We start from the raw sequence: 14,529 nt of genomic DNA on the forward strand, positions 1-14,529 counted from the left end.
CTTCAGGAAAGGCTCTATGCACTATCAGTTCTCTGCACTTACCTTTGGCTTATATACTGTGCCCAGGGTATTCACAAAGTGCCTAACTCCAGCCATTACATTTACAGGCAGAAAAATGTTCAAATTTACCCATACTTGGACAATTGTCTGATTCATGCAGAAAGCCAGGACTTGCTTATTACAACACTTGGCATTTGTAAAGAAACTTCTAACCTCACTGGGGTACACCATCAACGAAAAGTAATCTCACCTAGTACCCTGCCAACAGATTGTATTCCTGGGAGCAAGCTTGAACACAACTTCCCAGATGACATTTATCACTCAGGGGAAACTCGTTTATGTGACAACTAACTTCAAACTATTGGCCACAAAACCCCAGCTATCTGCAAGGAAAATACTGCAAGCCCTGGGGTTCATGGCCTCTTGCATTCTACTAATTCTATGTGCAAGACTGCATATGAGGAAACATCCAAAAGTAACCCCTGCACGTAAGGAGTTGCGCGGCTAGAAAAGTATCACAAACAGAAAAAAACAGAAAAAAACAAGCCAGCAACAAGTGGACCGCTGATAAATAAGTAGTTTAATAATAAACTACTAAAGCAACATAAAGGCTTACAAACAAACCGGTTTCGGCCCGGGTTTTGACCTGGCCTTCTTCAGTGTTTAACAGAGAAGCCAATCATGAAGTATTTTTATATAATCATGAGAAACTCCAGTGGTATCTAAAAAGCCTATGGTGTCAACATTTTCAGGACCTGGAAACAATGATTTCTATCATTCCTTCTATGAAGACAGAGTTCCTTTGGTGGGCAGAGGCTTGCTACCACAGCAAGGGACTCCCTTTCACTCTATCCTTTGCCGCCCAAACCCTAACAGACGCATCAGACTATGCATGGGGGCTCACATGGCAGGGCAATGCATTCAAGGCAAATGGAAGCTCAGACAGATTCACCTGCATATCAGTCAAAAATAAATGTTAGCTGTACAGAATACTCTGATAGCCTGCAAAGGCCGAATTCTTCCAAGACAACTATTGGTAACGACAGACACCACAGTTATGTGGTACATAAAAAGGCAGGGGATAACCCACTCGTACCCTCTCTGCAGACTAGCTATGGCTCTGTGGAACACAGCCTTGAGCTACCAAGTACACCAACCAGCTCAGTTCCAGCCAGGCAAAATAAATTCACTGGCAGACGACTTAAGCAGAAATATCATGGACCCACACTAATGGAAACTAGAACCCAAAATGTTCAACCTCTTGAACAAATGGGGGACTCTAGAGGTAGACCTGTTTGCGTCCCCTCAGAACTACCAATTGAACAAATTCTGCACAAGAACTCCCCACAGTTCAGCTTGGAAAGTGGACGCCCTGTCCTTTACCCGGGAAAGCCTCTCGGTTTATACCTTTCCCCCTCTGCTTCTCCTCTTGAAGTTTCTACTAAAGATCAAATAGGACAAGCCAAGGACAATACTGATTGCAACAGACTAGCCATGCCAGCACTGGTACCCCCTCTTGCGCAGTATGACACTGCTGCAACCATGGCACCTGCCTCAGACCTCTTCCCTGCTGTCCCAGCAGGTGGGCCAGATTCTGCACCCTCTACTTCAAACCCTGAACCTTGCAGCCTGTCTAATTTCTTGAGCTCTCCTCTAGCATCCCTTAGTAAGCAGGTGCTGGATGTCATTCTGGAGGCAAGGAGGCCTAGTACTAGAAAATCCTATGCTGAAAAGTGGAAAAGATACTGTTCCTGGAGCCAGGCTCAGGGGATGGGCACAGTGGTGCTCCGCTTACCTCATAATTTACAGTACTTAGCAGAAATGCTCATAGGTTCATAGATTAGTACTAGGCTAACTGCCCTTGTGAGCCATTGTAAGCCTAGCCAATTACACCATGTGAGAATCAAACCCTGCACCTTGTGTCTGTAAGGTAAACACCTTAACCATTATGCCAATCTCTCACCTTGCTCCACAAGAGCCTATCCTTTTCATCAATTAAAATTCATACCTCTGCCTTTTCAGCACATTATAATACTGAACCACCCCTCTTCTCTCACCCCTTGCTAAAACAATTCCTTAGAGCGGCCAAAAATTTAAGACCCCTCAGGACAGCTCCCACTCCAGCCTGGGACCTTAACTTTGAATTGGAAAAGCCCCCCCCCCCCTTCTTTGAGCCAGCTGCAACAGCAGAGTGGAAATTCCTTTCTTGGAAAACAGCCTTCCTCCTAGCCATCACTTCAGCAAGAAGCGTGTCTGAATTTCAGGCCCTCCTGGCAGTGGAACCCTTCATTATCTTCCATGCAGACAGGGTTTCCCTCAGGGCTAACCCTTCCTTTATGCCCAAGGAGGTGTCTAGTGTGGCCCTAAATCAGTCCATTCATTTGCCTACTTTTTTCCCTAATCCACAAAACAAAGGGGAACGAATACTGCACTTTCTGGACATGCACAGACAACTTAGATTTTATTTGAACAGGACTAAGCCTCTCAGAAAATCTGAACAGCTGCTAGTTGGCTTTGCTGCAGGGGCAGCGGGGAAGGCCGTTTCAAAGCAAACCATTTCTAAATGGATAGCCCATTACATTCATTTCTGCTACAAGCACCATGGAAAACGTACCACACAGGGGATAAGATCACATTCCACCAGGGCTGCATCTACCTCTGCGGCTTTTCTCAGAGGAAGTCCCTACCAGGGACTTCTAGAATCTGCTACCTGGAGCTCTGTACATACCTTCAACAAGCATTACCACATGCCTATCTTTTCTAAATCCAGAGCTGGAATTGCCACTGCAGGCTTGCAAGGCTTAATAGCTGGCCCTAATGCTCTTTAACTACCTCCTCCCTTCCTTAGCTTTGGGAATCAATGCAAATGTGATGACTGCAACAGTGAAACACGAAGTACATAGCACAGTTGTGTACACTTACCATAAATGTAGATGTTCGAGTGTGTTCACTGTTACAGTCCTGGTAACCCTCCCTCCAGCCCTCTGACTTCTCTTGGCTCTGCCTTTCCTTCTTGTTTGGTATATTTTTTTTTTTCTGGTGTATTTGCTTTTTGATGGGGGTGTACCATACCATATAATTGCTTCCTATTGTGGGAGCACCTGACATCTGAGGCAAGAAAAACTGATGTAATGGCGTCGGCTGCATGTTTTATGCCCCTGACGACCTGCCGTCATGGAAGAAGAGACCGCATCCGACGCAGAAATCCGAAGACTCTGGTTTTCAGGCTGGCTGAGGGTTACCTGCATGCAGGTAATCCAAATGTGATGACTGCAACAGAGAATACACTCGAACATCTACATTTATGGTAAGTGTACACAACTGTACTGTCTCTGCACTTCCCTTTGGCTTATCTAGTGCGCCCAGGGTATTCACAAAGTGCCTGGCTCCAGCCATTGCATACTACAGGCAGAGAAATATTCAAATTTATCCCTTCTTGGACGATTGCCTGATTTAGAAGGACAGCCAGTAATTGCTACTTCACCTGGCATTTGTAAAGAGACTTCTAACTTCTCTGGGGTACACCATCAGCTAAAAGAAATCACATCTGGTGCCCAGCCAAAAGATTGTATTCCTTGGAGCAAGCTTGAACACAACTTCCCAGATGGCATTCCTTACTCCAGAAAAGCAGGTTGATTTGACAAACTACTTCAAACTAATGACCACCAGAACCCAGCTGTCTGCAAGAAAAATACTGCAAGCCCTAGGGTTCATGGCCTCATGCATTCTACTAATTCCATATGCAAGACTGCATATGAGGAAGCTTTAGTGGAACTTAAGTCTCTGGTGCCAGCATTCTAAAGACCTGGGAACAATTATTCCTATCATTCCTTGTCTAAGGACAGAGTTCCTTTGGTGGGCAGAGGCTTGAACCACAACAAGGGACTCCCTTTCACTCAACCCCTCACCGCCCAAACCCTGACAACAGACGCGTCAGACTATGCATGGGCGGCTCACATGGCTGGCAAATGCATTCAAGGCAAATGGAGCCCAGAACAAATTCACCTACACATCAATCAAAAAGAAATGTTAGCTGTACAGAATGCTCTGACAGCCTTCAAATACCTTATCATTCCAGGACAACTCTTGATAAAGACAGACAGCATCACAGTTATGTGGTACATAAACAAGCAGGGGGGAACTCATTCCTACCCACACTGCAGGTTAACCATGACCCTGTGGAACACAGCCTTGAGCAACCAAGTGCACCTGCAAGTTCAGTTCCTGCCATTCAAACAAAATTCACTGGCAGATGACTTAAGCTGAAATCTACTGGACTTACATGAGTGGAAACTGGAACCCAACTCATTCAGACTTCTAACCCACAGGTGAGGGACACCAGAAGTGGACCTATTTGCCTCCGTCCTAAACCATCAATTGAGCAAATATTGCACGAGAAATCCCCACAGCCAAGCATGGAAAGTGAATGCCCTGTCCTTTACCTGGGAAAACCTCTCAATTTATGCCTTTCCACCTCTGCCCCTCCTCTCAAAAGTACTACTCAAGATCAAACAGGACAAAGCAAGGACAATTCTTATTTCTCCGGACTGGCCCCGCCAGCACTGGTACCCACTCCTATCCAGTCCGGCAGCAGTGCCACCATGGCACCTAAATCAGATCCCCTTCCTGCTGCCCTAGCAGGAGGGACAGATTTTTGCATCCTCAGCTGCAAAACCTGAACCTTGCAGCCTGGCTTATTCCCTGAATACACCACCAGTAACCCTCAGCAAACAGGTGCTGGTCAAGCACTTGCTTATCACAAGGTTAAGGCTTTGTGTTAACTATGATACTCTCCAAAGACTCTCCTTAAACAGAATACTATCAACCTCTCTCTGAAATGACAAACATTTTTTATACATAACTTCTGCCTGTACAATCCACTAAGCTGCATGGAGGCTTTCTGTTTAGTAAATTCTACCTCTGTAAAATCATAGAATTTATAAATTTAACTACTGTATGTGTACAAATGTAAAGTAGAGAGTCGATTATCCGAATGCCGACTGTTGCAGGTGCTGCCCACTAGAATAACCAGACCTTGTAAAATCTCAAGATAGGACATTCTTGTACAAAGGTTACTGAGTCAGTGGGAAAGGGGGCGTGAGTCAGTTGTGTGGTGCTCTAAACATTAGGATTGTCGAGGTAATTTTAAATATTGTATTTGGTTGATGTGGGTGTTAATCACTCGCAAGAAGTTTTTATTAAAATTTGCAAACTGTGTATTTTTTTTGTACTTTTTGTTATTGTTGCCTAAATGTGAGTCATGTGAAACAATATCTCTCAGTGGAAAAAACAGGCAAAATGTGGAATACTTATTGACAGTTTTACAGCATTTGGAATGTTACAGTATGATAAAGCCGTTTGACTGCCTACTAGAGCTTTATGATGAGTTGATGTTAGTGTTATTGGAGTGATGTCTGTCAGAAATCCTGACAATAAATGTGCGATAGACCTGCTCAGTCCAGATTAGTGAATGCTTAGGATTCAACAAGAGGGAGCATTCCTTATAATGGCGTACATTTCAGAAGTCTATAAATATTTTAACTCCTGTAAAGGTGCAGTTACTTTTAGTCATACACCAGTGTTTGTCTCTGGCAAAACTGGCCTATTTTCAGAGGTTAGCTATCTAAAGTTTTTTTTTTTGTCAATATAGGAGTTGTATATTAGTTTTATCAGCAGTTTAGAATGTGCTTTATTTAGCTGTCTTTTTAACAAACTAGTCATGCTTTGTATGATATCTTGGAGAAGTGACTCAGAGTGGGAGTCCCCTGTGCTGTCAAAGACTGAGTAACATTTCTAACAGGAAGATATTTGTGTTAGTATGCTTTGCGTTTGTTGGAAGTCATTGTAATTATTGATGAAGCAAGTTGCATATAGTGTAAAATACCACATTATATGCTAGTTTTAATGTAAGTGGGGAAACAAGAATATGCTCTGATCTGCAACATTTCATTTGCTGCCTACATAGGTTCATAGGTTTATACTAGGTTGTCTGCCCTAAGGCATTTATAAGCCTAGCCCAAAGTTCTGTGGCTTACGCCACCCCTTATATGAAAAAATACTGTACCCATTAGTTTGTTGTGCCTCTGTCCAGCAGTGACACAGAGATGATTCCCGGGGTAAACCTACGATCTCCCATCCACAGGTCAAGATTTCTCTTGAACAGAGCCAGCGAGGTGCTCTGCCTCACATGGACCGGGATTTTATTCCACAGCATAGGGAGTCTCTGAGTGATAAATCTGTCCCTCCAGCATGTCCTATTTATATCCGTGCTAAGGTTTAAGTCGCTTGCTCTAGTGGTTTTGGTGGATTTGGATTTTTTGAGGTGGAGCATGTCCATTAATTCCGGGTTGGACATGGCCTTGTATGTCAGGCACATGTCACCTCTGAGCAGACGGTATGCGACTGAATAGAGCTGGAGTTTCTTCAATCTGGCAGCATATGGCAGATTTTGGAGTCCCTTTATCCTTTTGGTGAGGAACTTTTGGGGTCTCTCCAATTGCTGCAGATGTTTTGGTTTGCTTGTTGCTGGTGATCCTGTCCGCAGAAAAAACAAGATTTTAGGAGTTTTTTATCCAGTTCAGTTATATGTTTGATTATCCGAACAGTTTGACTATCTGAACTACCCTATGTCCCAATTAGTTCGAATAATCAACTTTCTACTCTAAATAGAAATGTAACTATAATGTGTTTAGCTGGAACTAAGTGTAATACAGTGTAAACAATTGAGGCTTTTTTTCCCTGGGCCTCTGCTGAAAATGGATATCATCCAGTTAGACTTTCCCTGAAGACAAATAAATAAGTAAATAAATTCTTAGTTTACACTTTCATTTATCCTAGCTCCGTTGTCATTTTTGTTTTCTTTCATTAAAACCTTACTTGTTTTTCCCACTGCATCTTCTTTATTAACTGTCCTAATTGGCAAACCTATGAACCTTAATAGGCTGCCCTTGCCTTACCTGTCTGTTATTTCATATCTTCCTTTCAGGCTGTTGGTTAGATTAGAGAACTGGTTATGCTCGCTGTTCTTGTCTGCATGCATCCGAATCTAGGCAGGTTATTGAGTGGCAAACTGCATTTATAATGTTTTGAATGCCTTGTCTAATTAATCTTTATTCATCAGACCTGTTGAATTGTTTAGACTAACATTGCTTAGTGGTATTTTTCTACATAAGAATTATACTTCACAAATCTCTTGTTTATATTGTGTGTATTATATCAACATATAGATGCATGTGTAATTTTTGTCATCGAACAATGATTCCATGTAATGGTTATTGTCTGTAATCTCTCCGTGTGTTTCCTTTGAAAATAGACTTTGTCCAGCAGGCCTTTAAAAGATGGATGTTAATGAACTGTACAGCTTACATTGGATATAGTGAGCCTTAGTCTTTTTCTCAAGGTAGAGCTGCTCAGGGCACATTTTATAACATTCCCATCTACAAGAACTAATACTGCAATGAGATGCAGGGATATGTGTAAGTGGGCTTTGGCGATAAAACAAGTAACAGCCTGCCAGAGCAGTTTCTAACCAGTAGTTTGAAATCTGCGAGGTGCAATACTGCTTCTCTGATCACATCAGCAAAGAGTTTCAGGTTTAAAGTTAGAACATCTAAGCTTTTCTGAGGACAATGGCTTGCTAAGTGAATAAGTTGTGCAGTTCAGCAATGAGGTTTGAGTAGTAGTAGTGGTATACCAAGAAGGAAGGAGGATGTCATTTTGCTGAGCATCTTGCATCAAGGAAATGATTTCATTAAACAGAACTATAAAAAAATCTTGAATGTCTTGGGTGACTATAGTAACTTTGGTCCTTAAAACAGTTCTGTTTTTTATGTTTTTATCCATTTGATAAAACGCTAGCTTGAGGTAGATGCTTGATTGAGACTTTAATAAATTATTCTAACTGGTATGTTAAAGAACAATGAAAGCACATTAAAATGAACCAAGAAATGACCGTTTGCATTTCGATTGATCATGAAAGACAGGCTTTTGTTAGTGTTAGAGTAGTTTGCCGAAGTTTGGTTTGTTTCAACTGTGCAGTCTTAAAGGACAACATGATTCTGTTATTAAATGCTGAACTGCTGTATTCTTTTTCTCCCTGTCTACAGTCCCTGCTGTAAATAAACAACAACACAGCATTTAAAATATTTTAAATCAACTGTTTCTCTCCACTAGAACAGTACCTTACCGTACTGTGGTGGTTTCAGTTTCAAAAAACTTTTATCCAGCCCTGGAAAAGCTTGCTGCAGTCTCCAGTTCATTGATGTCATCAATGCCAATGAATACATGTAGTTTTCTGGATAATTCCCTCCCCAAACTGATATCACTATGACTGTCCTAAAAACACACCCATGCTGTAATGTCACAGCTCCCTGGTCCTTCCCTTACCCATACAGAAAATAACGGTTAGAACAAGGAAACAGTACATGAGTCAATCACAGCAGGTAACATCTCAAATTATCTTTAGCACTTTGACAGCTAGGGAAGTTAGGTGTGAAGGAGGATGGGAGATGAGTCGAAGTAGTACAATTCAGGCTTCACAAAAGACTGCAGTTTATCCATTCTAAAAAGAAGCAGCAGTAAAAAGCACTTTTAAGGTATGTTCTGTGGCATTTACACTGTGTTTAAAGTTGTCATTGAGTGGCATGAAATGTTACGTAAAACTAAGAGACTGAAAGATAGCAGTGTATGCATGTAAAATCAATGCAGTGACAGGAACTTTAGGAAGAAAGGCCCACGTGATGTAATTTTTTTACAGGGAAGCACTGCATTTTGGGATACCTAGAGGCAGACTAAACAATCAGGATCACTTCAAGATGACCCTATGTGGTCATACTCAGAAATTACATATAAAAATATTTAAAAAACTGTAAATAGTCCCAGAGTGATGTTAAAATGTAGGAAACACCAAACCATGATGAAATAAACATTTTTTTTGAGTCTGTGGGTGCGGTTCTCCTTTAATGATTAAAGTAAATTGATGATTATTTTGTTACACAGCAGACCAAACATGCTCTTCAGGAAGGCAGAGAAAGAAAGGGGGACAGCATTGTTGTTATTATCTTTATGTTCTATTACAATTTTCCGTGTTGTGAACAAGTACATACACAAACCTACCTGCAAGTTGCCACCTGTCAAGAATTTTTCCAGTCAGGAAATTCAGTTTCGGTGATTACTTGCCAGTTAATTTTAGTTATTCTCAGAGCTAACATATTCCTGAAGTACATTTTCCAAAATGTTTACTGTTTCACTCGGATTTCTTGTTTACATTTATATATTTTTTTAGAATAGTCTTTTGTTTATTTGTAACTTGCATCCTGGATGATATGAAATGTGCCTAATTAGCAGAAAGTTAGAGTAATGAAATGAATCTTCTTCATAATGCATTTTATAAGTACCCCAAAAAGTTCGCACTTTTGTTTTTATAATAGTGAAACAATGGCTCTGTCCTTCAGTTAAACTGTGTTCTCTGTGGTAAAATTTCTTGTGAGTTTTTTATTTTCACTGTACTTTCTTCTCCTGCCCTCATTTCTTGAGTATGATTTTTAGACTTCTCCATGCTTATCTAGTTTCAAAAAATGTACCAGCTACCCATACAGTATTATGAATGTCTTTTAAATTGTGCAGAATGTTTATACAATTTTATGTTGCATTTAGCATATTATGTAGTGTTTTTTTTAAACTGTTGCTAGCATGATTATTAAATTCACAAGAGACGACAAATACATTTGCTTATTGAAAAGGGTGTGGTAATAGGTGGAGCAAAAAGAGGAGCTTTTGTCAGGTTTTTGCCTCTTCAAAGGTGGCAGTGGCAACTGTACAGGTTGCTAAACAAACAAACAAAAAAAAACTTCAATACAGACAGATTTTAAGATAGTATAACTACAGCCACGGTGGTGCAGCAGGAGTGTTGTCGCCTCACAACAAGAGGTTCTCCCGTTCGATTCTTGGCTGGAGCGCCTTCTATGTGGAGTCTGCATGTCCTCCCTGCGGTCAAGTGGCGTTCGAAAGACATGCGTGAATGGCCATGACTTCGTTGAAGGTTGGGTGTCGAGCTGACACCTCAGCATTGTGAAAATCTACTGCCAATCGTTAGCGGACCAGAGTTCCACTGTGGCGACCCCTAACCGGGAAAAGCCGAAGGAACAACAATATAAAAATAAAAGGAGAAGGAAATGTAAAGTTTGAATTAAAATAAAGTACTGCAGTTTGTAATTAAATATTCTGGAAGGGGATTCCCAGTCGGTATCCTTTAGCATTCTGCTCTATGTTATTAGATAGATATTTTTGCAATTAAAAAGTGCAAAACTATTGCATGTTTGATTTTTGTCTGCGGTTTGCTGTCAACCAACTTTTCAAAAGAAAAACATGCAAAGATGCCCACTGTTGTATTTCATTGTAATCCAATATAAGATGGGCACTTGCATGATTTTTTGGACTTCCTTGTTAAATACTTGGAATTTAAAACCAGAACCTTCACAACAGTTGCACTTTATAGGCTCATAGATGTATACTAGGCTAATTACCACAAGGACTTTAAGCTTAGCCATGCAATCCAACCCAGCTGTGTTCCTATGTATCATGTGATTTTATCAGGGGAGGTTGTGTTAGGAAGTTTTTAGAGGTTAGGTGTTGGGGATATGTTCATTTGGGCATTACCGTCTGCTTCTGTCTTTCAGAGACATAGGGTCCAGGCCCGAGGTGAATTTCTGTTTTCCCATCCATTTGTCAAAATTATGCTCTAATAGGGTTAGGGACAGACTGTGCTAAACTTCGATGAAGAGTTTGTTCCATAGCATGGGATACCCTAAGATGCATATCTGTCTTGCTAACACATGTCTTATTTATGTCGCAAGCAAATTTTAAATGTTTGGATCTAGTGATTCTTAAGCTGTTCCTTTTGTGGATGTGCAAAAGGTCCATCAGATTTGGATCCGAGGATGCCTTTTATGCCAGACATAGATCGCCTCAGTAACTTGTAGGAAACAGTATAGAGAGAGGTTTTTAAGGTGATATGTGTATTTTTGCTAAGCATTATGAGGCTTAATGTTCATCAAAGCCAGGAACTGGAGAAAATGGGTATGAATTAGTGGAGTTTTTAGTAGTTGATGAAGTGAAAGTACTGGGATAGAAAATTCCTGCTTTTATTTGTTACAAAATTTTTCACTGTTACCCTCACATTAGTAAGTCTCTTTTTTTTTTCCTTTTTCACTATATAGCCACTACTGACCTTACTGAAAATGGAATAACTATGGCACAGAACAAAGATGATTCAGCGGTAAGATAAACACTTTCACTTTAGCATTCATTGCAAATACTTCCAGTTTGTTTAAACTTACTTTTACTAGCTTTGATAGTTCTTAATATGTTTTGTCTGTTCCTACTTGCTTGAGACTCTTAACTGTCTCACCCCATAAGTAAATAAGTGGATTTCAAGCAAGGCCCACAAGAGTAATTTAAGTACACATCAGAATGTGTACATTTGTAACTGTGTCAAATGGTAATGCTGAGACAGTAATAAGTAATACTTGAATGCATAACACTGAGAGACAAAAAGCATTATACCTTACTTTAGGGGAAAATCTGCAGTCAGTGGAACACATTGGTATATTTTATTTTATTTAAATTTGTTTGTCAGAGTAGAGCATTGATCCTGCTGGACCATTTTTAGGTTCAGCCCAATTGTTACCAGTGAAAAAAATGTTCAGGCTTATTTGGCAAACATTTATTGTATCCCTTTTTCCTGGTCATTTTAAAGTGTTTAGCTTTTGTTAGAGTGCTTACCTTTTCTTTGACCCTTGTATGAAATTACTCTACCAGGTCTAAGGCTTATGAACACATCCAGGTCCTCTGTTGCACATAACCTCTGACATTGTTTGAAGCCCTTCTTGATTTTTGATTTTGAATCGCTTCTTGATGGTTAATGTTTGAAGGTGTTCTTGTTTAGCACATAAGGAGCAGAATGAGCATACTAGCTGTCACCTGATTATGTTTCAGGACTTTCACAGGAGTTATGTTTTATCCTGGGACTGGAGCATGACTTTACTGGCCTTTGCATGTACTTCAACCCTGTCATGCTGACATGAAAGAGAGAAGACTGAGGCCAATGCCCAGTACTTAACAGTGATTGAAGGCGTCCAGCAAGAGGACTTTTCAATGGACTGTGTTAATCTCCTTTGCACAAGCATGAAAGACAGAAAATGAGAGATCTGAAGCCTAAGTTTAAACTCAGACTTGGTTTTATTTTGAAGTCCATTGTACCTATAGTGACCTCTGGTCCTTTGCTTGTGGAATCATTTTCCTTCAGTAAGAACCAGTCTGGCTCCTAATCCATTTGTGGGATGAGCGTTAAGTGGAAGGATGGGGTTACTGTCACTCTTCCTTGGTAACAAGGTTTCAGATTCAGAATATACTTTGATATGGGGCTCCCTGATTAAAGTGCTGAAAATAGTTCTCCAAGCGATGCAACCAATAATTTCATTTAAAAAAGATAACATAATTGTTTTTGAAGTTATTTTATTTTTTTGTTAACACGTACATTGTCTGACTTTCTTCAAGAAATAAAGTCTGGGAATTCTAAGAAAAAAGTAGCTCAAGTACTGAAAGCTGTGGTTCTAGACAACCTTGTGGGCAGAGTGTCAGGAAGGAATCCAGAATGTAGCTCTGCAAGGAATGGCTTATGGCACTGTGAAAGGAAAGAAAATGGGCAAATGTATGTAGGAGTCTTTAAAATAAGTGGTATTTTAGGAATATGTCATGTTGAATAGTAAAACAATGGAGGCTGTCGAAGAAACATTAAGTAAGCAATCTGATGACTTGATAGAAATCCAGACGTTAGAAATGAAATAAGAGAAAAGTAATGGAATATAAGGTTTCCTAAGGAGATAAAAAAACAAAATAAATTAGTGTAGATGGAGGACCGGTGAAGAAGAGAAAACTTAGATTTTCTGCCATTCCAGAATAATCTGAGGGAATTGATTGCACTAACTTTATAAAAATTTAGGCAAGTACCTGGACTGGTGTCCGTTGTCGCCTCATAGCAAGACGTTGTCCCGTTCGATTCTCAGCTAGAGCATCTTCTGTGTGGAGGCATACGTGAATGGGGTGTGCCTTCGTTGAAGGTTGTGCGTCAGGGCTGGTAACCCGGTACGTAAAAATCCACTACCAGTCATTAGCGGACCAGAGTTCCGCTGTGGCGACCCCTAACTGGGGAAAGCCGAAAGACACAAGCAGAGAAACCTGGACTGGTGTCCACCAGCTGGAACATCTGTTAGTAGGCACATTGTATGTTATGCTCTGAATCTTGCCATTAAGAAACAACCAAGACTTTGTTAAAGTTACAGACTTGACAGAAGAAGGAATTGTTGCTTACCGAAATATGCAAAACGAAACGGTCCAATTGGTTGTGCATGAGTCGCACAGCATACCGGCCTCCAGCAGTGTTGCAGCAGTGGGGAGCCTGAAAAACATTCAGGTGTATTGTGGTTCCTGCAGCACCTCAGTGGCTACATCTGAATCCGACTGGGCAGACAACAATTCAGGCCTAGGCCTTTTGAATTTTTTTTTTAGGTGTGATGAGGACACCTGATGCAGATTATTCTGCCATTTTAGATTGGGCAAGGTGCTTCCAACATTGAATCTAAGTATTTAGCAAAGACAGATGCATACATAGTTTTTTCAAAACAAATGACTAACGAATCTGGCAATTTTTATAGTAATGTTCAGCCCCAAGACAAAACAAGCACTGGGAATGGAGGTTCTTATAAGGACTCTGCCTACCGTAATCCTACTTTCCTCTGTCGGCTGATATCTAGCAAATGTTATCACAAAGGTACACGAGAAAGGAAGGTGCCCCAACTGAGGACTTATCTGAATAAGCATAAGCAGGTGTAACACCAACAGCCACGTGAATAGCAAATTGAGTGTGAGTCCTGCATTTTGACTGGTGATAAGATAGTGTGAGGATCTTGCACACGTACGTCTGCTTATGATCCCTTATGCCTGTGGACTTGGGTCGTAGTTAAGTGCTTGACCGTATGGAAGGTTCTTGGTCTGCTAATTGAACGTTATGCTGTCTTGGCAAGATAAGCCGTCAGTATTGGAATACTGCAACAGCGATCCGAGGAAGGACATCAGTTATTCAGGGCATACTAGGCAGAATAAAAGCAAATTTATTGCAGTAATGGGAATTTGTGGAAAAAAAGCTGGACTGAGGTTCAAACTGTTGTATTCAGCAATTTTAATGCTTTTTTCTTCAGTGCTTCTAAGACCTTCATAGACGCTGAACAAGCCTTGGGTAAAATAATAAAGTAAAAAGGATGTGCAACAGTATGAACAAGCAAGCGTGACGAGTGTGCAGCTCAACCTTCAGTAACCCTGTCAGAGGCCAAGAATGGTATGTCCCAGTTACATCCTTTTCAGTGTTTAGAAAAAAGATGCTTGATTGACAGAATGTTGCTCAGGAACTAACCTAAAGGGTATGGAGAAGTCTAGATTTGAACCAGCTGATAAGACCCTAAAGAGGTAGAAGAA

At 40.7% G+C, this 14,529-nt stretch overlaps 1 protein-coding gene across 2 annotated transcripts in view; it reads left to right on the forward strand.

The window, feature by feature from the left end:
- The window catches only part of NOL6 (nucleolar protein 6), a 1,772,660-nt gene that overhangs the window by 402,922 nt on the left and 1,355,209 nt on the right, over positions 1 to 14,529 (forward strand). For both annotated transcript variants that reach the window (XM_044078098.1, XM_044078107.1), the window contains exon 9: positions 11,217 to 11,275. In XM_044078098.1, the coding sequence (XP_043934033.1) occupies positions 11,217 to 11,275 (59 nt within the window). The remainder of the gene's footprint in view (positions 1 to 11,216; positions 11,276 to 14,529) is intronic.

The sequence above is a fragment of the Protopterus annectens genome, chromosome 1.part1 (genome assembly GCF_019279795.1).
Source record: "Protopterus annectens isolate FY-2018-M chromosome 1.part1, PAN1.0, whole genome shotgun sequence".
In the NCBI taxonomy this organism is placed as follows: Eukaryota; Metazoa; Chordata; order Ceratodontiformes; family Protopteridae; genus Protopterus; species Protopterus annectens.